This window comes from Rhynchophorus ferrugineus, unplaced genomic scaffold (genome assembly GCF_030347505.1).
Source record: "Rhynchophorus ferrugineus isolate W39M unplaced genomic scaffold, kcgeb_rfMv2 rfM7, whole genome shotgun sequence".
In the NCBI taxonomy this organism is placed as follows: domain Eukaryota; kingdom Metazoa; phylum Arthropoda; class Insecta; order Coleoptera; family Curculionidae; genus Rhynchophorus; species Rhynchophorus ferrugineus.
This window is the reverse complement of record NW_027472586.1, coordinates 19611999-19639220: the sequence shown is the minus strand read 5'-3', so window position 1 is coordinate 19639220 and position 27222 is coordinate 19611999. Positions and strand designations below refer to the sequence as shown.

The window sequence follows — 27222 nt, the reverse complement described above, 5'->3', positions numbered from 1 at the left end:
CGTTATTGATTGACTCGTTATTAAACAACATAATAGTGTTTAATTAATCAACAATAATATATGATACAACAACAGAAGAACTACGTAAAGTTGTACATCCGCAACCCGTGTCGTGTAAATCAATTACTGCATCTCCCAAGTTTGCAGACATGTTAGTTGGTGTTAATTAGTTCGACGTGACTCTTGTTTATACAGGTTGCCGAAAAGAAATTGTAGCTAAAGTTCATTTGAAAAAGATTTCAGTAACGGGAGCTTTGCCAAGTCAAAAACTGATAGAAATATTGAAAAAAGTCAGTAATTATCAAAACTACTTATATGAATGCCGCAAACATAAAAATTGACAAATAAAGATCAAGGCAAATTTCATATAACAATTCTAATACAAAAAAAGTTTATGCGAAAATATGGAAGCAGAATAAAAGAAAGAAAATTACCACAATTTGCTTTTATTTGTCCGTTCTATCGCAGCTATATTTCAAAAGTAAATTTGTCTTAAAATGGTAACATTTCAAATCACTGAAGTTATGAAAAATCTGTGAAACTTTCAGGATCACTTTGTAGTTAGGTGTTATTTAAAATTACCAGCTCAACTGTTCCGATTATGATAATTTCTTTTATTTCAATAAAATTTGCAATCTAATGATTACTGAATTGAGACTTGAACAAAATATTTTAGAAATAAACTTTAAGCATTGCCATTTCTGGTGAAAAATATCGAAGAGAATGTTTCTGGCGGAAATGCAGAACGTTCTTGAAAAGTAAGGAGTCCACTCAAGGTTCGTGTTTTGCGTAGCTTGGCACTGGCTAAATGTTCTCAGATGACTTACGTTAATATACATTGTGTTGGTAAACAGTGCACCAACCAACAATATTTAAGTTCATCTGTATCAATAACATGAGGTTATCGGGATTTATTTTAAGCTTAGCCGATAAAGATTACATAAACGTCAATAATATGAACAACGTTGAGACCGTAAAGTAAATAGAAATGATACAGATCGGACATTTCACAAAATATTCAGATACTAGGTTTTTTCAAAAAGTTCGACGTCATTTTAATACTTCAACTTTCATGAAAACAAAAAATATTTTGTACGTCGTTATATGAGTGAGAATGAACTACTATGATCCTGAGTCAGAGAGAAAGGCTAATGATACCATTCATTATGATGGATTGGAATCCAGTTTTTTTTTGCCAAGCCAAAGACCTTCCCCAAACTGATAAAGCAAGAAACTGCCATTATTATTATTTAAATTTTAAGAGCGAAATTAGGCTGGTAATTTTGTCACTGCACAAAAACTTCAACTTTAAACTGTCATTTGCATTCTGAATCTATCCAAGGTGCATAACATCCGAAAATAACAACATAACGATTATTTAAATATTTAAATTTCGAGGAATTGCTAAAGAACCGAGACATATCCAAAATGAAAAGATGATGTGCAATAGTTTAGTTAGGTAAACCTACAAGTGTAACATCTAACCCATTCATGCAGTATCACGAAATTGATTAAAAATTAAGATGAAAAAAAAAACGAAAACAACTTTTGGAAACGATTTTTTTTCCCATTAACACCAGACAAACTTTCTACAATACACGAAACAAGGATAAATTTCAAGTCTAATAATCATTGTTAATAGTCAAAACAAACATTACCTACTAATCGAGACTACTATTTTCGAAACTGCTGTTGTTAATAATCTAAAATGTTAGTAAAATAATATAATTCTATATATACAGGAACGAAAAAATAAAATTTCACAAAATATTCTCGATTGACACAGACTTTTTTATAAAACACCTACAATACAGAGGTATAAAGGAAATTAAATTGTACTAAATAGTGTATAAACAGTAAATACATTAGATCTAGGAAAAAGTGTTGCGGTTAATACATGGGGATGGGATCGAATTCTTCTGACACTGTCAGTCTCGCTTTGTTGCATCAATTAGCGCCTCAATTGGTTTCAGATCAGATTTTCTAGTCAAATAATGACCGAACGGGCATTTTGGATCAATACCTCAAAGAGGATTGACATTTGTGATAGAACTAGATGATAATAGGAAATCACAGATGGCGTAACGGTAAAAAAATAAAAAAAAATGAATAGGCGAAAAAAGAAGGCCGAAAATGATTATAAAAATTGTCGTGTAATAAAAAAACCGTATAATTTAATTGAGAAAATAACACTGAAACACCTTAGATATTATGATGCACCACATAGTGAAGCAGAAACTTTGGTATCAGCAAACCGAAAGATTTTTTCCTAGAGCCTATATGAGGGTTGCTATTTATATTTTAAGCCTTCGAGATATTAAGTGTTGTTAGGCTCCATCTAACGTTTCCAACAGTGCAGAATCAAGACAGGAATGCATCGATTAACTTACTTCGATTTTTGGTGATGTAGCCTCATCCTTGAGTAATTCGCACAGGGAGTAAAGTCGTGAGAGTTTTCCAAGATCACTTGCTGTGCGTGAAATAATATTCCAAGATCATTATGTAACTTACCGTGAGGTTGAGTTATCCTTGGGCATTAGTATGACGAGAGTCAATCAGATATGATATGATCTATTAGCTGTGATAAGATTTGTTCACGATGGATCCCGCATGATTTGACAAAAGCTCAAAAAATACTCGTATCAATTGATGCAAAGAAATGGTCACGAAATAGTGTATAACATCTACACAGATGACAAATCTTCACTGTATTGGTCTTTCAAGACGAGCCAAAAGTGACAAAAGTGATTCGTCCGCGAAACACCTCAAAGCGAATGATCGGCTTTTTGTTTCTTCGGAATTATTGGACTAATGGAAAGCGGGCAGTTAAAGTAACGTAGAACGGTGAATTCGGAATGGTACGCAATCATTTACTTACCAGAAGTGATTCGTCAAACACGAAAAAAGAAACGACAACGAAGAATTATTCTTCATAATGAGAATGACTCTCACATATAGGTTGAAACAACCACCTATCTGACCGAATAAAAGGTCGAATTGAAGGTCATCATACAGGTATGATTTGGAACCAAATGACTTTTTACCATTTTTGAACGTTTTTTTGGTGCCTGAAAAGCCTCAATCATAGTGGAAAGAGGTTCAACCGCTTGTAAAAGTGTATCAATCATCATGGAGAATATTTCGATAAACAATAAAGGCATTTTCGTTAATAAATTACTGCCTTTCATTATTAAGCTCAAAATATAAATAGCAACCCTCGTACTATACAACAAACCTCAGATCATACAATCACCTTTAACATCATAATCATCGGAGGGTAATACGACAAATAACCGTATTTTCCAAGATTAATTCATCTGAAACATCATTAATATTTCCAACAGAATTCCACGACAGAAAAATCATTTCCATCGAATTCGCTCTTGTGGTGAATGCGCCGGCTTCTTCTTAGGAAACGTGTCTTCTTTCTTCATCAAATCTTCATACGTAACCTCACCTGAAATCATTTACGATTCTTTAATTACTTAGCCTCACGACAACGGTCAATATCTACTAAAATAACTGACGCTGTATTACTGGAAGAAAGAAAAATGTATTCGATAAACAATTTTATTATTTTGTCAATGACACGGTTCGGTTTGATAGATGCTTGATAAATAATTAATGATTTCGATCCGTGCGAGCGGGTAAACAAGGCGACAGCTCTGGCTGAAGCAGAAAAGGCGCGAAGTAAGTTTTCTGTCGCTTAGGTAACTCGATGTCGGGTACCAACGAACTCTAATGGACTAACAATGCCTCCATTATCATAATATCAGCACCCCATTAGCGTGACAATCGAAGAACGGTATGATCTACCTACTGTAGCCGATATAACTGTTGTGAAAGTAAAATGAAATGCGGTGAGAAAGTCTGGTTTAAAATCTAACAATTAGGCGAGATAAAATGTGACTTAATCACTCTATTGACAAGTATCAATCAACTCTATATGCGTTACGATGTAATGCAAATCAACCTGAAGATCGTAGAAAGTTTCTGCAATTTTCGAACAAGAAAAGAACAGTTGCAATATAATATATGTCATTATTCACTATACCTTTTAAAAATCATTATTAGTCAACAGTTTATTTTAAGAAAATGGTGCAAGAGTAAATGAATCATTCCCTTTAAACTATTGAGATCAGTTTGCTTCCCACTTATTTATCCGATTGTAAACAATACATTTCAATCAGCTAAAGAATAATATTATTCACTCAATATGATTATTTTTAACCACCTAAGAGACACCAACACATGGAAAGAGTTGATGGTATTTTTTAGTAAAAGTCAATTGGATTTTATAGCTTGAACATTAATTAATTTAATCTAAATGTGCTTCGTTATTATCAACAGGGTTTCGTTATTTTTCGGAGAGTTATACAGGACTTATGGTTTATTCTTTTCACTGGTTTTTTTAGTTCTTAGATCTTCTTAGCGTTGACAATTAATAATATAATCAACAACTGCTATTTGTATTAGCAAAGGATGTCCTCATTTGGGAAAAACGCCACGAAGTTATTCCCGCATACAATATTTCAAACATTTGCAAAGTCTTACATACAGTTACTTTATTTACTCTCAACATAAATTACGAAAAAAAATAGGAGGTAGCAGTTGGGACGTTGTTGAGGAAAGTTGAAAAAAATTGATATTTGAATCACTGATCTCGTGAAAATGAATGAATTATTAGGTGCTAAGAAGTATCAAAACTGAAAATGAAAATTAACAATATAAACGACTGTTAAATTAGATGGTTTTAGCGTTTCTCTAGTTACGTTAGTTCTCTAGTTAGTTCTTAATAGCAATGACAAAGAACGGACGGAAGGATCAACAAAGTCGAAAACAATGAATTGCAAGACTTATTGGATGAAAACCCAGCTCAAATAATCAATCAGCAAAGTGTGATGTATTATGAGCTGCTAAAATCGAACTAAACTGTTACTTCAGATGTCTACTGACGTTAGTTGAGTCGGTTGTCAGTTGAACAAACGTAGTGTTGTAAAAAATACCAACAACGGCGACTAACAAAGTCATCCTCTTGTTTAACAGCACATTGCAAGAGTTGTGAAAGATATACTGTTGCAGCTCGAATTGCCATTTGGTCTGTCGATAATGTTCAAACATTAATAGAAAATGAAAATAAATAATGTAGAAAAAACTATTTATTTCTACAAATAATTCGATTTACTTTATACTGGTTGGATACTTTCAAAGCACTACCTTAAAAGTTTGAAAAGCTTTAACATAAGTCTTCAAATCCTATCAACGGAAATATTGGAGAGAAGAAGTTGGAATAATATTGAAAAAACTAACTCTATAATGTATTAAAAATATTTATAGAGAACCATTTACGTCTGACCCATTATTAGACATAAAATGATAAACATTATTATTTCAATGAAATATTAATCAACAAAAAGTCGACTGTTAACACGATTATAAAAGATAACGAGTTTATAGTGACGGGTTGATAAAACAACTGTTTTTGTTTTGGATGGAAAAATACAAAAAACACATGTCTACTAGTTAAGGGACACGTACGCTAAAATATCGAGAGAAAAACGACTTACAAGACGGTAATAATAACCATCAGATCATTAAATGCGTATTAAAATATACTACGCTGAAAATGGGCTAATAATGGACCAGTCCCGTGCTAAAATTGGCAAAAACCGAGATATACTAATATATTTTTCCGAATGATTGTAAACAAGCTATATATTTTATTCTAGGTCAAAAAAATGAAGGTTATAAACAATACTGATAACAGTTGCGTTTAAAATTCAAAACAAATAATTATTCATGTTTATATAACTAACATTCAAACACATACACACATTCATTTAGTATTTGAAATATATTTTACGAATTTGTCACCGATTCTCTAAGATACAGCATTTTAATAAATACTTTTTCTTCCTTGTATTGTTCTATTCTGTCAATATAATATTCTACGAACAAAAGAAATCTTCCAATGTGGTATAATATTCAGATGTCATATATATGTATTGAAAAAAATATGAATCTCTTTGAGATATATTACTCTTTTTTTCTTTGTTTCATTTTGAAATATCGTCGCCTTGGTCGTAGTATTTGGTTGCTTAATTTATCATATGTTAATTAAATTTTCTCATTCTTATTATTACCGTAAGTAGACATATATAAATTAATATTTCAAAGAAAATATTCAAATTATAATAATTTACCTTGATTAAGAAAACATATTTTTTAATATCAATTTAGAAATGGTTATGAAATAATTTTAACAAGGTTTAGTACACCTACACATCATATATACACATGTAGTCAAATCATAAATTTATGGCAAAATAAACTATTTTTCTATAATAGACTGTTCCTTAAAAATATTGAAGGGGAACTTCATATGGAATTAAGATAAAATTAAGGTATGTAAAGATATTTAAAACCAAAAGCAGGGAGAATGAATTGCTGCCACCTTGTTCTATTAACACGGTATTATCGTTGCCAGAACGATAGGAAAAAATTGTAGAAAATTATGGAAAATGTTTTTCTTAATATATGCCTTTCAAAAGTGAAAAAATGATCAGAATACATGCAATAACTAAATATTACTTAGAGCTGCTATGTAAAATAGGCAAAAAACATTAACACTACAAGGGCACATATTAAAAAAAGAAATAGAAAGATTAACAACCATTTCACACTTCACAACCCAACAGAAGATATTCAAGGAAGCAATCAGCATTTCCATTTGCATTTGTTGAAGCAATCTTGCTCCAATATAATACTCGAGAGAATCCTTGGGTCCTCATATAAGTCAAGAATTTTTTTATATAATCTTATGTATCATTACAATTTAAGTTAAAATAAATATTTCTCGTCTAATTTGACTGAATTAAGAGTAGACTAATTTCAATGATATGTATTCATTACTGCTTGAATTTTATTTTACCCATTGAATAGTATTAATTACAAAAATATTGAATACGTACTTTGCAAACCGTTATTCATAAAACATCTAAATTACTAAGAGACAGGATTTTAAATTATTTGCTTCCTGTATCAGAGGCAGCTGTTATATGGAGCGTCGTTTCGACCAATCGCGTAATTCCACGTTCTCCCCAAGCCCAAACCCTTAATCAGGTAGGGTTTCAGCCCTCTTGAACGCTTTATTCAAAAATTTCGTTTAACCAACGTTTACAATACCAACAAAGAAACTGGAAAAAAATACTCCGAAACTTTATCCGATATGAAATGTGGTTTCCGACGATTTTTTTAACACATGCAAAAATAATTGTAAAAATTTAAACTTGTCAGTGTTGTTCAAATTGTCATCGAATGACAGAGAAAATACCGTATAGAATTATGGGGAAACAATGTATCTGAAATTAAAAAAATATATCAACGTTTTACAAACGTTTTCGAAAAAAAAACACTCTATTTGTTTAGCATGCACCTATCGTGTTGTTCGTAAAGTTCAATATACTTGTTAAATATTTTGGAATGGTAATAAAATGGAAACAGTATTGAACATGTACAATATATATATATATATATATATATATATATATATATATATATATATATATATATATATATATAAAATTTATAGGCGTGTGACGCTTAATCATCAAAATGCAGTGTTACTGATAGTAATATTATGGAATAGTGAACAGAGTCGATATGATATTAGAGTGCCTCTTATAAAATACATGATTTTATTAATAATTTTGAAGAGGGATAAAAATAATTTTAGAAAGAAAATGGAAGTTTAACAAACTAATATCTGTAAGTGCCCGTGAGGTAAAGAAACGATAATATCGCCAGTCATCCATAAATAAAAAAATAACTTCAATGGAAAAACGTTCTTCAACGTTCAGTACAATTCAATGGGATTTTGGTTGTGTAAAAAGCATGTTAATATATTAAAGGTATCTCGTATACGTGTTGGCTAAACATAAAACAACGGTAATTGTTTTTAATTCATTATCAATTATCATTTAATATCATCTGTTGAAAATTTTCATTTACCATTTTGCTTAAGAGATGTGTTCATGCAGTGTTGAATGTCCGTTTTCAATATGCGAATGGCTATGGATTTGTTGGCAAATATGTTTGTTTGTTTGTTGGATGGTTTGGTTGAACTCCATCAGACACATTGAAGAAGTAATTGACAAATGATGAAATCGTGAACAATAGTTAGATAGACCAGAAATTAACAGCTCAGTTATTAATTTAAATGAAACTTTCTGAATGTGGGATTGTGATTCATTGCTGACAATTTCTGAGACAGGGTGGAGAGTAGAAACAACTAAAGGTGAGTATATAATCAATATACGATAAATGCAGGAAATCATATTGTAGAGCGTGAAAGATTTATATGGATAGATTATGGTTATACAATTGTTAATTAGGTAGAAGGTCTGAAGGTCTAACCTCTTACAGAAAAAAAAACGTACCTAGAACTCCAACAACCTTAACCTACTACTATTATAACTGTACAACTAATTGCACTTTTAAGTCCTTCGATAATATATACATTAGATGTACTATACTTTTAAAATAAATTATATTTGATAACATTTTTGTTTCATTATTTCATTTGGATTACAATTTTGGAATGTCAGAGTGAACTAAAACTCAGAATTAATGCAGCAACATTGCGACGCTTTGACGTCATCAATTTAGATGAAGTTCAATGTTCAATAATGAGTTAACTGTTTTATTAAATGGACTATAGATCTTTGACTTTCAATAAAAGAAAATTATAATATAAAAAGAATCTAGTGAGCAAATTTTAAGTGGTAATTCAATTGTCACGAGTCGATTGAACATGTTCACATTAATATCATCCAAATTAGACAGAAAGAACTCAGCTATCATGTCTCGATATCAAGCACCTATAATAGTCACTGCTTCCCTCCAATATAATCCAAAATCAGCACTAAAAACAGAAATTTTTTAAAAGTGATCTTTTATTGACAATATTGTGCAGCAACATTTAAAAAAAAATTCATTTAGGGATGCTGAAAAATATGGACAAATATATTTTTATTTTATTTTTTTTAAATATTGATATTTTTCCTAGCTGTTGAAAAAGAAATATCAATATTTAAAAAAAATATCGAACCGATATATCGATATTTTTCTTTGCGGTCTACATCCCTAATTCAAGTCTTGTGTAAACTTCAAATATGTTGAATTGTAATTTGAATGTTAATTCTTAACATTATGACAATTAATTATATTGTATACATGTTTGCCCAAAAATTATGTCACTATAAAAAAATTAATTAATTGAAACTATGTGATTATTTCCAATATGATTTCAAATAAAAATTATAATTGGGTAATATCAAACATATTTTTGCCATACTTAAAATTTATTATTTCAAAATACTTGATAAATTTCGTATTTTAGATATAATCAGGGATATTTTACTGCGATTAATCTTAAATTAGACGGAATTAATGTATAGTATACAGATAAAATATAGAATGTGTTTTTTCTCTATTTTATATTGTTTTCCAGTTCAATGAATATATCGACAATATTTGCCGTCGTCTTTGCTTGCTACCATTATTCACGCGTACTAGAGATTTGTTTATCACCCGATAGCAGCAATATTTGCTTAACTAAATTCCAAGGACGTCTAAACCTATTCTAGATAGAATTTGACCTGGAATAATGAACCACGTGAATCCGTGATAAATAATTCATCAATTTAAGTTTAACACCCCGTATTGTAACTACGCGTGTTGTCGAAAAGGACCAGGAACTTATAATTCGATAGATTTTATATTCTGCTAAGCGTACGACTTAATTTCTACAGATGTTTTAGCAATTTTTTTTGTACTTAACTGTAGATAACCGTTTAACTAACTAACTGAACGCCAAACTCTTGAATGCTTTGAGTTTGCTAATAATCTCCACACTGGATATTGATAAATATTTTAGTTAAGATATCACAGGTCAATTGAAAAGTCCCCGGACTAACACATAGACGGTGCTACTAGAATTAAATCCATGTTTTTAGCTAGCCCCGACCCTCAACAGACCACAGCTGTCGGATCATTAGTTTGTGAATTATAGTATTTTGAGTGAAGTAACTTTTGTTATTGTGAAAAAATGTATAAAAATAAATTTCGCGTGTTGATAAAATATTGTTTTTTGAAGGGAAAATATACAGTTGAAGCAGGCTTGACGCCGAGGTTCCGGACAGTGTCCCAGGAAAATCAACCATCAAGGATTAGATTGCTAAGTTTAGACGTGGTGAAACGAGCACCGAAGACGGTGAACGTAGTGGACGCTCAAAAGAGGTTGTTACCGACGAAAACATTTAAAAAAGCCACCAAATGATTTTGAATGACCGTAAACTGAATTTGAATGAAATAGCAGACACTCTAAATATATCAACTGAAAGTGTACATCATATCATTCCTGAATATTTGGGTATGAGAAAGCTCTGTACAAAGTGGATGCAAAAACAACGACGAGTTGATGATTCGGAGCACTGTTTGAAGATGATCAAGCCTAATAAACCCGAGTTTTTGCATCGATATGTAACAATAGATGAAACATGGCTCCATCACTTCACTCCGAAGTCCAATCGATAGTCATCCGAGTGGACTGCACACGATGAACTCGCTCCAAAGCGTGGGAAAACGCAACAGTCGGCTAGCAAGGCTATGGCGTCTGTATTTTGGGATGTGCATGGAATAATTTTTTATTAACTACCTTGAAAAAGGAAGGACCATCAACAGAGACTATTACATAGCGTTATTGGACCGTTTGAAGGACGAAGTCACCGAAAAACGGCCACATTTAAAGAAAAAGAAAGTGTTTCTTCACCAAGACAATGCACCGTGTCACAAGTTAGTGAAAACGATGGCAAAAATCCATGAATTGGGCTTCAAATGGCTTCCTCATCCATCGTATTCTCCAGATCTGGCCCCCAGCGACTATTTCCTATTCTCAGATCTCACAAGAATGTTCGCTGGGAAGAATTTTTCGTCGAGTGAAGAGGTGATCGCCGATACTGAGGCCTATTTTGAAGCAAAGGACAAATCGTAGTTCGAAAATGGTATCGAATAGTTGGAATTATGTTGAATAAAAAAAACTAATTTTGCTAAAAAAATGTGTTTTGCTATGGTAGGCCGGGGACTTTTCAATTGACCTGTTAATATTTGAATTACTTGTAATTAAAATACGTATTATAATTGAAATACAAATACATATTTGGTATTTATAATTCAATTACTTCCTTAAAAAGTAATTTGTTATTGGTATTTCAACTACTTAACGCTGAGGTATTTTGTAGTTAGTATTTCAAATTTTTAAAATACTACAAATATAGAATACAAGCCTAATAGAAATATTGCCGATTAGTGATAACTTTATTAGCTATTGGTATTTCAAACGACGAAAAAAAATCGGCACCCAACTGGTACCCAATGAACTATGAAACTGTGGCAGGACCAGCGATGGATGACGATAACAATCACGAACCCGAGCAGAATGAATCATGGCCATCACCGTTTTGCGACTTATAATTCGTTAAATCTACGAAGTAACCTTCGACAACAAGAACTAGTTTCGAATCTATCTTCTGATCGCAGAAACTTCCACCTCGTGCCGTATCCTCTTTAAAAAATCTCAGTTACACGGTGTTATTATGAAACGAAAAAAGAATACGATTTTTCAATAATTAATATCAAATATTTGGAGACTACTCGACACAAAGTAAACGAATACCTCTAGAGTTCTTAAATATTAGTACATTTATATCAAACAAAACTGAATGTATTTAACATTAAAACACTGGTTAATGTAAATAAGAATTAATTTTTTCGTATTTGTTTAAATGATTTGAATGTGACTTAATTTTCAAGGATTAACAATAGATGATTACAGGCCGTTAATCCAGCCTTTATTATTAGGTGTACAAATACGTCTCCGGCGTTCAAGAAAACAAGAAGTTACTAGTTAACCTGCCAACTGAGATAACCTTGAAGTATTAATGATTTTTTTATCGGCGTGACTTTTTCTCCCTACTTTTCGTGTTTTGAGCGTCATTGCGTTAATTTTTTAAACATAAAATTGCCCCAAATTAAGAAACCACATCCTCAAAAATTAATTCTCTGTAAATAAATAATGTATTAAATACATAAAACGTAGACGTGTTTTTCTTGATAATAAAATTGAATTGAAATGGAAATTATATATCATCAAGTCCATTGTATGCCTTTAAATAGGATATTTAAACTCATATGGACATCTAACCGCAACAATGAAATTCTACAAGATTAAGTTTATTATTAAGTATATAGTGGTAACTGATATTTTTACCATAATATATGCTGACTATTTTGAAGCCTTCCTGGGCGAAGGACTGGATTTCTGACAAAAAAGATAACGAAGGAAAAGGAACATCGTTATTTGAAAACAGTAGTTTCGTTGTGTAATCAAGATGTCGAGAATGATAGTATTGACTTCCTATGGCTAAAAAGCTGTAGATGAACTGAAGAAGTTGCCATTTACGTTAATTAAAATTTGGAGAAATAAACTAATAATTTAGTGACAGAATCTATTATATATATATATATATATATATATATATATATATATATATATATATAATAGAGATACTTATGTATTATCGATATTTTTTAAAAATTATAATAAAAAAAATGTATTTATCAATACGTCAGGGGTTATTCTTTTACTGTGATTTCAGAGGTTAGTCCCGTGACGCCATAGTGTCACATGAGGCATCTGCATAGTAAAACCTCTTTAAGAACTAATTAAATACCTTAACAACAAAATATTTTCTTTACAAGTATTTGTAATTCATATTTACACTAATCAGTACCAACTGGATTTGAACGTTGCGAAACATTTATCCACACACACCTATTGAGTTTTCTCTTTATTACTCTATGTTTATGACTCAATAAAAATATAATAATAAAAGTAAATATATAACTGTTTCCTACGCCCTATACTAAATAATATATTTTCAAGACACCGTATGCTGTATCCGTAGCACAACCGAAGAAAATAAATATTTTCACCGCAAACCATCGTCAAGACAAATAGCGTTCCGTGTTTACAACGCAGAATAGGAGAAGTGGTCCGCGGTCTTCGACGAAGCAGGACCACAAGCCCGACGACGACGGTCATGCGATAAAAAACGCAAAAACCATCGTCCGACGCGGCGGTGCTGCCGGTTATTGCGCCACATCCGAAGTAGCGGCTATTTCTGGAAAAACCCAATCGGTATTCGGTAAACTTCGGTAGTTTCCGCCTGACTATGCGACGTTGCCATTTACAAGCAATCGAGAGGTTGGATCCAACGTAATACAAATGACATCTTGGATTTGAAACTAGCACTGGTAGGAACTTTGTTTTGTAGGGTTAAGAAATGTTTATAGTTATATATTATTTGTTCTTATATTGTTCATATTTTGATTATAAATAGTAGGCAGTAATGGAAAAGTCATCGATTTGTGAATATTGTCAAAAAAGCTATTATACACACTTTTAATTTGAACAGACATATGAGGTTTTTTTATTTTATTTTTTATTTTTATTTTGCAAATTGGATTCAATTCTATACTGAATTCTTTATATTTTAGGCATAGACCTCTTTGAGATTAAAAGTACAGATAAATATCATTCGATGTCCTTTATGTAAGTATATCTCATCAGAATCACTGCTCGTTGATCATAAAGTCAATCCACAGCATTAAAATTGAACAAGAAACATTGAAGTTTGGCTCGCTTGATGATTTTTAATTCTAAATTTGATCATAAACGATCGGGAATTCATTGGTGTATCAAAAAGAGAAGTGAATGTTATTAAAATCAGATAAAAATATGATTACAGCCAAACTAGCTGGTAAAATTCCAATACATGCTATATTGTGTGAAACACGAGCTAATTTAAGTAGTTTTAGTTTGATTGTTATTGTAGTGTTTATATATTGATAATTATTTACATATTGTTTTATTTTCTCTATTTTCTTTTTAAAATAAAAGATGTTATTACATTTTACATACCAATTACATTACATTACATACCAAAATATTTTAACTTGGGTCTCAATAGAAATATTAGGTTAACTTGTGAAATTTAATATAATTTATTTTACTTCTATTATATTCTTCAAATATACGTATAACTTTCAACAACTGGTAACATTGCAAATTCAAATCCTTGTGCGCATGCGGGGATTCTCCAGAACTAGATTCCAGTAGATGAACGTTTCGTGTTTGTAAGGCAGAATCGGAGAAGTGGTAGCGTCTTCGACGAAGCACGACCACGATCACTACGTTCTTGACGGCGACGACGTTCGTCAACGTCACCTTCGGCAGTTCCACGAGCCCACGCCGCCGTTGCCATCATACGATGCAAAACGCAAAAACCATGTCCGCTCTGGGTCCCGGCGTTTCTGCCGGTTATTGCGCCGCGCCCGACCGTCGTTTGTTTACACCGGGAGGCGTTGCGTCGTTTTTTTTTTTCGTTTCTTCGCCGTTTTTTGGCAGCGCCGTCGGCCGGAATTTCCCGGCGTCACGGTGCGCGCACTTGGCCGCGTCGATTCGCCGTCGGTTAACGTTTAAGATACCCAGTGACACAATAAACGTACCATACTGGTACCTCAATGATTAATCGCTTTTTAATTTCAAGGATCGTTTTTTTTTTCGATGGTTTTTATAGATTTTTTAAAATCAGCTTTCATTGAAACTTGAGTCATCAGTTTCAAATTGAATTGAAAAAAAAACATGCTAAAGTTAATCGTGAATAACCATGCCATCGATAGTTTATATTACAATTAAATTAGCAGACAGTTATTATGAAAGAGTCCAGATAAAAACCCTAGTTGGTAAAAGGGAGGCTCTAAAATATAACAAAAAAGGTCCTTATGAAAATCCATGGAACCGTGTGATGTCACAGCCAAAAGGTCCAACAACATGATAATAGGGATCTTATTTATCAATGAATTAACTGCTATCGGACCACAATATGATGTTTCTTGTAGTCCTTCCAATAAAACACGCGCTCATCATTGGACGTCATCAACATCGTCGAACGTGTTGCCAAATTCAGTTCATAAAAACGTCAAATTCCTTTTAAATTTGGTGCATTTTCTCATTTTATTAATTAGCATTACTCCAGTTAAAAAAAGTCAGAATGAAGCCTGAAGCGTCCGGACGTGTAACGAAATCGATCTATAAAATTTAATTTGTGTTGGTACTGGTCGACACGACGTTGTCATATGTAAATGTAAATATAACAAAACAACTCTAACCTACAAACTATATTTTTGTTTGTTATGCCGAAGAATAACATTGTTCTGTCTTTACTCGTATTTCCGGTCATTTTTCGTGCAGTGCTTAGCTCAAAGGCATCAATTGTAGCGATCTCCATTGATGGTTTCATCGCGTAATGCCTTCAAATCCTCATCTTCAGATTTTTTCGGCTGTCCAGAACGGCCTTTGTCTTCGGTGTCAAAATCATCACTTTTAAAACGTCGGTATTCACATGATGAACTTGATGAACTGCCTTGAACTTGTCTTTTTCTTCAAACTGACGAAAAAAGGAAAAATTTCCCTGAGATGCGATTTACTCGGTACAAATTCAGGCATTTTTTAACTCACTCAAAAAAATGTTTTGTTCAAATTTCGACGAAATGGCACATTCTGAAATGTCAAGCCTGTCGGTGAGGCTTCAACATAAAATTGGTTACAAGTGTACCCTATGCGATTTAATACGTAGTACATCTGTTGAAAATCCTTTAAAATTAATTTATAGGCGCAATAAACTATGAACAACGCTGCCTTCGATGAATTAACAGACAATTATTATGGAAGTCCATGGAATCGTGTGACGTCACTGCCAGGACCAACAACATGATAATAGAATTTTATTTATAAATGAAATTATATTATTCACCGATTCTTATTCCCATATCCTCATTAAGTTTATTACTTATAACTGAATTATCAACTTAAAATATTTTATTTAAATTTCAAATTGTTAGTGCAATTTTTGTCGGTAGGAATTATCTTTTATCCTAACAGAAGTACTGGGCGAGGCTAACTGAATGTATATCCGTTTAATAAGCCACCAAACTATAAATTATCTCAACTGATTACAATAAACCCTAAAATATAAACAGTTTTCTTAGTTCTCAAAGAAAAACCTAAAATCATGATATTTAATAATTAAAAACATAATGAATGCTGAAATTATACGGAACAAAAACCCTATTATTAGTAACTGATGAAAAGAAAGAAAAGCGAAGATCTCGCCAAAAATAAAAACTGACCTTTGAAAATCCGGATAAAAATAAGCTAAATATTACCAAAAAAATTAAAAGCGGTCCAAAAATATTGAGAAAATAATTATAATTTCACCGCACTGAAAATTCATAGGATCTGACGAAATAATACGACTTTAACAAGTGGGATTACAAAGATAAGAGAAATGCTACCAACACACTTTGCGATTTCGGTTAATTTAAGAAGTAAAATTAGATGAATATAGATAATTAACAGATTTAAGTGATTTATACACTTTGTTTCAATTTTAATGTCTACGTGACCATGCATCATTCCTCATACAGGAGACATACAAATCCGACAAAGAAACTTTGATAAACGTTTTGAACTGTTTATCCGCTAAGGAGTGCTGTGTTAAGTTTTACAAATGGCAATCAAATAAAGCTAAACCTGGTGAATATGCTTGGGAAAACTTGTACTGGTACCACCATATATACAATATGGTAAACCATATTGTACTGGTTAGTTGGTGAAGTCAAAGAGATTAGTTTATCGGTTTATTATGAAGCATATATATAGGGACTCTTAGGGTAATTAAAATATCAAATGAGGTGTAGTTCACAATGATCTCAAAATCAAATGGATTTTGAAATATGAAATATGTTTATTAAATCATAGCAACGTGGAAGCAATACATCTACTGGGCAACACACACCAAATTAAAAGATTGAAGCTAATTTAATTTTAATTTTGGAAATACATAGTAATGTATTTACCCTATACTCGTCCTGCTTATATATTGATGCAAGTCTAGTGTAAGATATCATAAAAAAGATGTTCTGTTTTTGACACGAAACTGTATCCGACTTCTAAAATATTCTGGCAACAAACACATGCTTTATAATGCAGGACGTAAAAAAAATATTTCTATTTTAAGTCCAATTTTAATCCTTAAGAAAAAAAACTGTAACAATTAAATCATATACTTAATATAACAAAGAAGTGTTTGGCATATTAAGGCTGTTTATCTATGTACAATATACAAAAATGGGAAAGAAAAAGCTAATACAACAAGTATCTCCTTTTTAAATATAAATTACTATATTATATATCTTATCGTTTACAAGGTGGCCCTTGACAATTGGATTTAAAGTTGCATAGGTTCGGTTAAGTTAGAAGAAACAACATGTACAGATAGAAATAAGTCGTCTAGCACAGCATACGTAACAATTAAAATTGGCGAATAAAGCCAATAAAGAGTTAAGTAAATATTTTTTGTTTAATATTTGGTTTACCGAAATCGAGCGTTAAAAGCCCCAACAGTAAATAACATCTATGCAAAACAGATCAAAATGTTGTAACTAATAACTATTCGGATTGATAGAATGATCCATAACCACTTATAATCCGAAATATCTGCTACGGAATTTGCAATTACGAATATCATGAACAAATCAATTGCCATTCATCCTGAAATTCCCACAAATATTCGACGTTTCTATATTTACATTAAAAAATCTATATTTACGTGCGCTCTAATTGATCAGGAATCGTTCCCGTGATCTCGAACATTTCGCGCTTATTAAAAACATCGCCAAACAGTTTTAGAGTTCTTTTATTATCTCATCGGCCGATTTTAACATATTAATTAAAACGTTGGATGTTTTTATTTATATTCGTTGGAAGAGCGCTCGCATAGATAACCTCATTGGAATCATCCGATGTAGTACGAGGCACCCTTCTGACCAGTAATTAACTAATATATCGAGGCATCCCTGGTCCAGCATCAAGGAAGGTTTTTGAACCCGCCTTTTGGCTAATAATACGACGCTAATGGAACGTCGCGGCGAATGGGGTATCGTAGGCGGCTTTGTGCATTGGTCGTATAACAAAAAAAAATGACGGTGATCTCACTGAGACCACACAGACAAAGCTAGACGAAAAGGAACATACGCACGTATCAAAATTAGATAATAGGTTATGATATTAATGCAATTAAAGTATTTTCATTAATTATAATTATGATATAATTAATCAATGATTATTTGGCGGTAAACAATAAAGGAAAACGTTATAACTGTTTCAAACAAACAATTTCGTTTGAAAATGAATACAAATGGCTAAGCCGGATTGGTAGTAGAATTGGTCAATTGGTTCGAATCCACCAGGGTATGGATGGACCGGATATCTTGTGGAATGGTTTATAAGTTGGTCTCTAGCCAGTCGGTAGACTTAATGCTGACGGACGTGGTTTGGAGCCTACGTTAAGCAATAGGTCCAGTCCAGATAAATCCTCATTGGACAAAAGGATAATTATATCTTTAAAATGTTTATAATTTCGTATATATACATTTTCAAAGATAGTGTGTTATGCACGAGAAGGCTTGTAAAGAAATAGTATGTTTTACACAAGAAAAAGTATCTATATAAATAAAAATGAATCATCGAACTACATGTACGCATAACTCCAAAACCACTGCATTTAACCGGATAATTATTATGTTTTTGTGTTCGTTATTGTCAGGGCAAGGTTTATACAAAAAATTTTAATAAACTTCTTACGATTTTTTTTTCATTTAAATATGAAGAGATTGACACAGAAGACAGTTGACAAAACATTGACGATAACGTTTCTTTTAAAAATTGGTTTAGATCAAAATGCTGATGAATATATGCAACTAAATTGACTCATTCAAAAAAGAGCAAAAAAAGGGAGAGCTTTACAAGTGCAGTTAGGAATAAACAATTAAAACAAACTAATTGATAAAAAATATGAGTAAAGTTACACTGAAGAACCTTAGAAAAGGAAAAACATATGCGCTATAGAGTCATCGAAGTACATAGAAAAGTTATTGACTATTCAAATGATAAGCATAGGAAATCGGTTGCCCTGTATTTGGTGTCTGGAACCTGGGAGCCATATTGAATCAAATCAGAAAAACCATTCATTCATGTTAATAAATCTCGCGATATAGAACTAATATTAAATCAATTATCAATTAATAATTATGTTGATTAATTTATCAAAGAAAATAAATTCATCCAAGGAAATATTACAAGAAAAAACGCTTATTGTTCTTAAACAATCCCCTTGTAATTACTTACTTAATGTGTTACGTATTTAACAAATTATCTGTGTCATTGGCTGAATTTATTCATTCACTGCACAAAGTACAATCCGTGACCAGCTGTTATGACACGAAAGTCCATGTAGTATGGTCGAAGGGTACAACCACAAACACGATAGATTCTCAATGTAAAAAAAAATAAGAGGGGACAAAATAAAAATAATACACTCGGTGTACTGTAATATAATAAAAGAAGGTACCAATTGAGTACGGTACATTTATCTGAATTAAAATGTCATATTGTAAGATCAGTCAATAACATAACCTTAAAATATTAGCGATTATGTGTCAGCCTCACACATTTTTCTTTTCTTTTATTACAATTTGATTAATTTGTAGGAATTTGCGGATGAGACATAAAGATTGCTGGTGGGAATACATGGCAATGGTGATTTAAGTAAAACAGGCAGTTGTACATATAATGAAAGAACAGGAAGATCGCTAAAATTGTTACGACTGGGTCAAAAATTGAGCACAAACTGTCGTTAAAAAAGTAAAAATGCGATTAAAGGTTGACAGCGTTGGCCGCATCTGGTAACATACAACTGTCGTATTCGCAAGACATTGCCACTAATAAAAAAATATAATGGAAATATAACAGTAGATAACAAGGAGCAATGGTTCGAATAAAATACATTATAACTTCTCCATCTCAATAATTTCTCCAATTCTTACTTCATATATATTACATCCTGCGATTTGGATTTCATTTAGTTTAGAAGACGAAAAGATAAACACTACTGTTACAGCCTTCATGGATCCAACATATAACCACCTCTTATTCTTGGAATAAAATTGTTTTTTAAGTTAAAAGTACTTTTATACCTACGCAAAACAGAATTTATATTAATGTAAAGCGAAAAAACCACAATCCTTTTAAATCCAAAGAAAAATACCGGTGAACGTCATCCAGTCGTGATTTTGACCATGAGAAATGCTGGCTGGAAATTCTTACGATTTACAATAATTTTGCCGAAATATAATTAAGTACACAATATTTTAAATTAATTGATACACAGTCCCGATATATTCGATCACGTAACCAAGTGCGTTGACATTAGTGGTTCTAAACGATTTGTTTTCATCTCTAGGAGACATGACACCACTGTAACCTTATACAAATATCGCCTCAGAACGCTTTCACATGTTGGGCACGAATTTGAATAATGTATTTACAAAAAAAATCTTCATTAGTTCTGTTTGCTTATTTCGTTCACATACTGAAACGAAGAAACCCGTTAACCATTTTTAGTTGATCGTTTGGTTGTGTATTTGCCCGCTTTTGGTATATTTAGACAGCATCATTTCGATATCTCCTTCAACAGGACTATTCGAATTATCACTGTTTCACCAACATATCTAAAATTACGTCTTAGTATAATAGATAAGATTTTAATTAAAATAAAAGTGTTGTTTGTCATTAAAGTTATTGCTAAATTAATAATATCGGAAGGGTTGTCTCTCACTTGTGACACAAATAACACAATTTATAGCTAATGATAATATAGTCTTTTCGTTTAACCTTGACCATATCTCCATATAATAAAAAACATTATTTATCGAAACAACAAAAATGATGCAAAAAATACATTTATTACAAGCAAATAATTAAGTTAAGCCGACATCATAATCAGTAGGTTCCTTGGTATTTTAGCCGTTGATATTTTTATTTTTAAGCACCTACTGGGATTGTTCTTTTATATTTCGAGATACGTCAAAAATAGATATCAAAACGAAGTAACTTTGACATACTTTTTTTTGTTCTCGTGCAATAATATAAGAGATCTAATTAGTCACATGAATTTCCAAGAACACAATAAAAATCTTAGGTAACACAATGTTAATATATTAAATGTTATTGTAAGGGATGTGACCAATTTGGTGCCAAATTGGTAAATTATGTCACAAAATATTAATATATATATATATATATATATATATATATATATATATATATATATATATATATATATATATATATATATATAACATGTTTACTTAATGCATGTATTTAATGGACATTTATTTATATAATTGGAGGATAATGTTGTTGTTTGTTTTTATCGATATTATTTTAAAATGCGCGTATCACTGATAATAACCTCATCTCGTTGTATCAGGCGTCATCAAGGATATGATGACTTGGCATAGACACAGATAAATATTATAAATATTGCAAATATAAAGACAGTTAGAACTAGAATAATACTTGCACTATACATCCCACATCCACAAATTCAAGTATCATTGCTATCACTATTACTCCAAATTTTATTAAAAAAAATATAGACAAATCGATTTGGATATCTTTCAAATCTGATGATTAAATTAAGTCCGAAAAACGCTTGTATAAATCTAAAAATTTGCTCAGCTATATTCTTGGATATAGTCTGACATAAGGGACTCATGAATAGACTACATAAAATGATACCGAAAAAATACGTTAAACTCCTACATCTCAGCCAGGGTGTTTAGAGCTAAACAATGAAATAAATAAAAACAGGTGTACTGCAAGGTAGTGTTTTGAGTCCTACTCTTTACCTACTCATAACATTACTATGACTATATCTGCTAATACCTGATAATATGATATGATATGATGCTGTGATACTTGCTATTGGAGACAATAGCGAAAAATCAACCTGAAGACCAATATATGAAGAATAAAAGTCAACGAGAATAAATCAGTTCATATTGAATTCACCTATAACCGATAAATATGAATAATACTATTATCCCATACAGTAACAATGCTAAGTACCTTACGGACTTAGGAATAAATCTTGAAGCAAAACTGGAGGGGCATATCAAAAAGAAAAGAACTCGAATTAAAATACAAAAACATGTACTAGTTAATTTGATGAAAATCTAAATTATCTGTACATAATAAGTTGCTGCTGTACAATGGATACTATGGAATTCAATAATGAACATATTCTGCGACAAGTAATATCAACATAATCAAGTATTTCAGAAAAAAAAACCCTGAAAAGCATTTTGGATGCATCCAGATACTATAGGAACAATTACTTACACCAATGCACTCGGATTCAAACTGAATGGTAGAAACACTGAAAAGTGCTATTAGAATCTAAGTAAGGGCCAATGGGGCTTTCTAGATAAGTACCTAGTTTTAAATCACCGTAGAGAGCAATTGTAGGTTAGTCTGAAATGACTGGCAATAATAGATTAATAATAATAATAAAAAAAAGCTAAAGATATTATTCTATTTTTCAAATACACTTCAAAATCAAATCATTGAAATCAAAAAACTTCACACAGAGATAATTCACGAATAAAATTTGTCATTTTACAATATTTTATTGGTCGATCAAGATTTCCCATCCCGTATATAAGCGCTGTGGGGGATTCGAATCAAAATATTATTCCATTTTAATTTAAATTGTAAAGTATTGGTAACACGAGTATGTTTACTCGTTATCCAACACCAGCAGATCGACCACGTGGTGATCGCAGGTAACCGCACTATTAAAATACACGTGGTGATTTCGCGGAAAAAAATTAAAAATAGACAACAGTTTCCCGATTGGCCGGGGTCCAGCGCTTTTCTCTTCGAGACGGGTGGAAATTGCGTTTTTAATGTTTTTTTTTCTGTAACTGTGTCACGGCTATTTCGATTATTCGAACGAGATCGTCGACGATGTTTTCTTCCAACCCACCACGTGGTTCGACAATTCCACTCCAGTCAGCGTGTCACTTCACAAGCATATGAAAAAATGTTATCAGCATTATAAAAACAATGTTATCGCAAAGATCAGGACATTTAAATTGTCATTTTATATTTCATACTGTGGGATCACTAAACATTCAATGACTACTAAAAGAGCATCAATTATACGAAATTTGCATAGAGGCTAGCTTTTCTCATTTCATCTATCACCTTCTTGAAACCTTTTTAAGAAAGATGTTTAGAAAATATCGGTTAACAAAAATATCGATATATCGGCCACAAATATCGATATATTTCTACAATATAAACATTTCACCTTCAACTAGACTGTCGTATCAAGGATAGATAATAAAAATATAAAAATCAAATCTTCCAAGCTAGCGCGATAATTTCAATGGCCAGAATACCAAAATGAACATTTGGAAATAGATGGATTATTTATTATCATAATGGGTACTTTAATTATATAATTACGGCTAAAGAAAAATGACCTCTTTGCTTTTTATCGATACATTGTGAAGATGCGTATATCTCTGATAATAATCTCATCTCGTTATATTAGTCACATGGATATCGTGACTTTGTACAAACACAGACGAATATTAGAACATTTTATTGAAATTTCTATGAAATACATACACAGAATATTGTTCAAATAGTACCAGAAAAATATCTTATTCATTCTTCAAAATTGACCAACCAATATAATATTGCTGTTGGTTGATTAATATATTTACAACTAAAAAAAATAATCAAGAGAAACCAATACGATTGGCCATAATATTATAATTATAAATACTTATACAATGTTCATTAAAAATAAACAAACAAATGTCAACAAATACTGGAGCTTCCTGGAGTAAAAGTAAAATATCGCATACAATAATAAGTACAGTCTCGCAATGCAGAAAAGATCCGGTTTGTCTTTATTTGTGTACATATTGCGTCATCCATTTCCCTTGTCTACAAACATGTACGCATCCATTGTTATTATCATCGTTGTACTGTATTAAAATATTATTTTGCACAAATATATGAAACCTACGTATTTAAAAACTTGATTACGTTGAAATGAAAATGTTGCCAAACACTTTCCCTTTCAATGCAGTAGCTACAGTCACAAAACTCTAGGAAATTCAACTGAGTTATATTTTAATTTAGATATGTGACTAATCATGATACTGTATTTCAATGGTCTGTTATTAATTTTAATAGATAACATATAATAATGTATGGTGTATGGTAAAAAAGTAAATAAAAGCATAGAAACTCATCAAGCTCCGAAGATTTCTCGAACTGCTAAGTGATACGTTTAAAAGTCTAAAAGTATCTTAACCCACAATTCTACAAACAGTGCGACAATGATTCCTTAGACCTTGCTTGAAAATAAAAAACAATACCAAAAACCAATCAATCAAGCATGATTTATTATTTACTATAGATTCGCAAAAACGAAGAAAAATTTTGAATTTTATAATGAAAATATATCTTTAGCAAAAAAAAAACGGGTATTGATTTTCAACTATTTCACTTTCAAGAAGTATATTGATTCGCTTTTGTTCTGGTTTGTGGGATAATGTTGGATCAGACATATCTATAGTACGCATATTTATGTTTACATAAATATAAAGAAGTTTGCAAGTAAAATAAATAAATAAAAACGGATGATATATCCCCAATTACTAAACATATTGCAAAATTAGTTAAAATTTAAATATTATTATCAATAAAATAAACAATAATACTAAATATTAAACATAAATAAATTATTAAAATATAATATTAGATAAATATTCATTTAAATTGTAAATGAAATGTTTTTGATAAAACGTTGTGCCAGAACAGTTACAACTTCTTATAGACTTTGGGGGATAATTGCATCATCCAATTTCCCAATGTGTCGAAATTTTGAAAAATATTCATGGCCATAAACATTCATAAACAGTACCGCAACGATTCGAATTCGTGTTGAAACCTTTTCAATGAATGCCCTTAGACATTAAATGAAAATAAGGAAACATCGAACAAAATTAAATTAAATGCATCCAGTTTTTTATACAAGATAAACAAAACAAAAACAGTGTCAATTATTTACCCTAATTATTAACTGTAAGGTCTGAACCCTGCAATAATTTAAACCATGGTTTATTATTAACTCTAGATTCGTAAAAATCACGGAAGAATTTGAATTTTATAACGAAAATATATATTTAACAAAAAAAAACAGTATCGATTTTGAACTACTGGTAGGCTAGTACAGATTCAGGAAGTATTTTGATTCGCTTTTGTTCTGTTTTGTGGGATAATGTTGCATCAGACATATCTCTGGTATGCGTATTTATATTTTTAAATAACTATAAACAAATCCGCGAAAAATATAATTAAATAAATAACTGACAATGGATGATTGTTTTTTTTAACATGAATTCTATTTCCCCAATTACTGAACTTAGTAAAAAACATCGCATCAAACAATAAAATACAAACAATTAAACGTAGTGCCACTTACAAGTAATTTAAAAGAAAAACAGCAACGTGGTTGGTAATTTGTTATTGAAAATCGACTTTTTTAAACATAACCTTAAAAAATAACAACTTTTTTTATTATCTTATACTTTTAAATTCCACGTAGATTATTCAAAGTATACAACAATATTTAAATATGAATGAATAATTAAAAAATATTTTTGAGAATCATAGATTCATTTAAAATATAAATGAAATCTTTTTGATAAAATTTTTGTTTGATAGGCTTTTGCGGATAATTGCATCATCCAAGTTCCCAGTATGTTAAAATTTTGAAAAACATTCATAGCAAAATCTGAGTCATTATTAAAAAACTCATGGAATAGTTAGATTACAACCCCATATAAGCACGCAACCTGTAAAAATTTCCGGTTCTTCGTCGAATGTGCAGGAAGAGCCTTGCACTGCTTTTGTTTACATGTCTGTTGGCAGTAAACAAACGCGTCCGCACGAAGAACCTTCACAGGATCGTTCACACCGTATCGCATAGCATTAACATTCAGTCCGATGGCTGTCTGGCGAAAACACAAATTGCAAATGTTCTCGTTTATTCTAGAAGTTACGCAACTGACAAATGCCGGTGGCTGGTTGATCCTGCGAACGTGGCCGTCGTATTATGCCGGCCTGTCAATGATAAACAACGACGTGTTTACCATTTCGCGTCGAGGAATTACAAAAAAAAGGAACAACACATAAACAAAGGAGAAACAACGATAAAAAAACATCAACGATCGGTCCTTTTTTCGCGAACATATCAACATGTACGCATACACATTCGCACACAGTGGCTACCATCCATCTATCCGCTAGTAAACAGTGTACGCACCTGTGTCATAATTTTCCGTTTCTTCGATAATCTTTTCGACCATGGTGTTGTATTTGATGCGGTTGTTTGTGAGTGTCGAGCAGGAATATTAAAACCGCTGCTGGTATCTGGTGTAATGGCCGGTCACTCAAAAAATTTAGGCACAAAGAAAAATTCGTTGGTTTACACACTCATCTTCACCTCTCTCTCCATTGATGTTAAATTCCGACTGGAGTCGCCGAACGACGGTCTATCGCTAGTCACGTAGTCAGCGGCTACAGCGCATGCGTACTGATATCCGTCCGCGATCGTATGATTCTGGATTTTTACGGGTGGTCCGTAAAAATTAACCGAAAACTTAGAGCGTTCGACAAGCCACGAAATATTTATTTTCGACGCAAACGACAAGTTTTTTTCCTTATCAACAACCTATTACTTTTATAAGCGCACCAAATCGGCAAGGTATGTTATCTAACGCGGTACACGCTTGTTGACTAACAAATATTAAATATTGTAAATTAAACGTAAAAACATACTGTATTCTGTGCAGTTTACCCATTTTTAAAAATAGATAATACATATGTCATAAATTAAGGTTATGATGACTAATTAAAAAATCCTATCCTGTATTTTTAGTACTTGGTTAAGTTACTAAGATTATACAAGTACTAATTTGAATTGTATTAAACTTAACTGTTGAGGAATTTTTTTTCATGAAACACATTTTAAAATTAACAGAACAAATATAAGTACTGTAATAGAAATATATTATAAATTCTTATTATTATTGTTTTTTTCGACCGATTTA

The 27222-nt window shown here is 31.6% G+C and overlaps 1 protein-coding gene and 1 long non-coding RNA gene across 3 annotated transcripts in view; one reads left to right on the top strand and one right to left on the bottom strand.

The window, feature by feature from the left end:
- The window catches only part of LOC143199597 (MAP kinase-interacting serine/threonine-protein kinase 2), a 42743-nt gene extending 15833 nt beyond the window's left edge, over window positions 1-26910 (bottom strand). The window contains exons 1-2 of one of the 2 annotated variants that reach the window (XM_076409522.1): window positions 26436-26645; window positions 3254-3457 (exon numbers count right to left, since the gene is read on the bottom strand). Coding sequence is in view for 1 of the 2 variants with exons in the window: in XM_076409521.1 (XP_076265636.1) it covers window positions 26436-26478 (43 nt within the window). In the remaining variant the exon portion in view is untranslated. Of the gene's footprint in view, window positions 1-3253; window positions 3458-26435 lie in introns of both variants that reach the window. The other variant, XM_076409521.1, reaches the window with a different exon arrangement.
- Window positions 13806-19197, top strand: LOC143199601 (uncharacterized). Its single transcript, XR_013006508.1, has 2 exons — window positions 13806-14943; window positions 15883-19197. It is a non-coding gene; the product is annotated as an uncharacterized LOC143199601 (long non-coding RNA).
- Window positions 26911-27222: the final 312 nt, after the last annotated feature.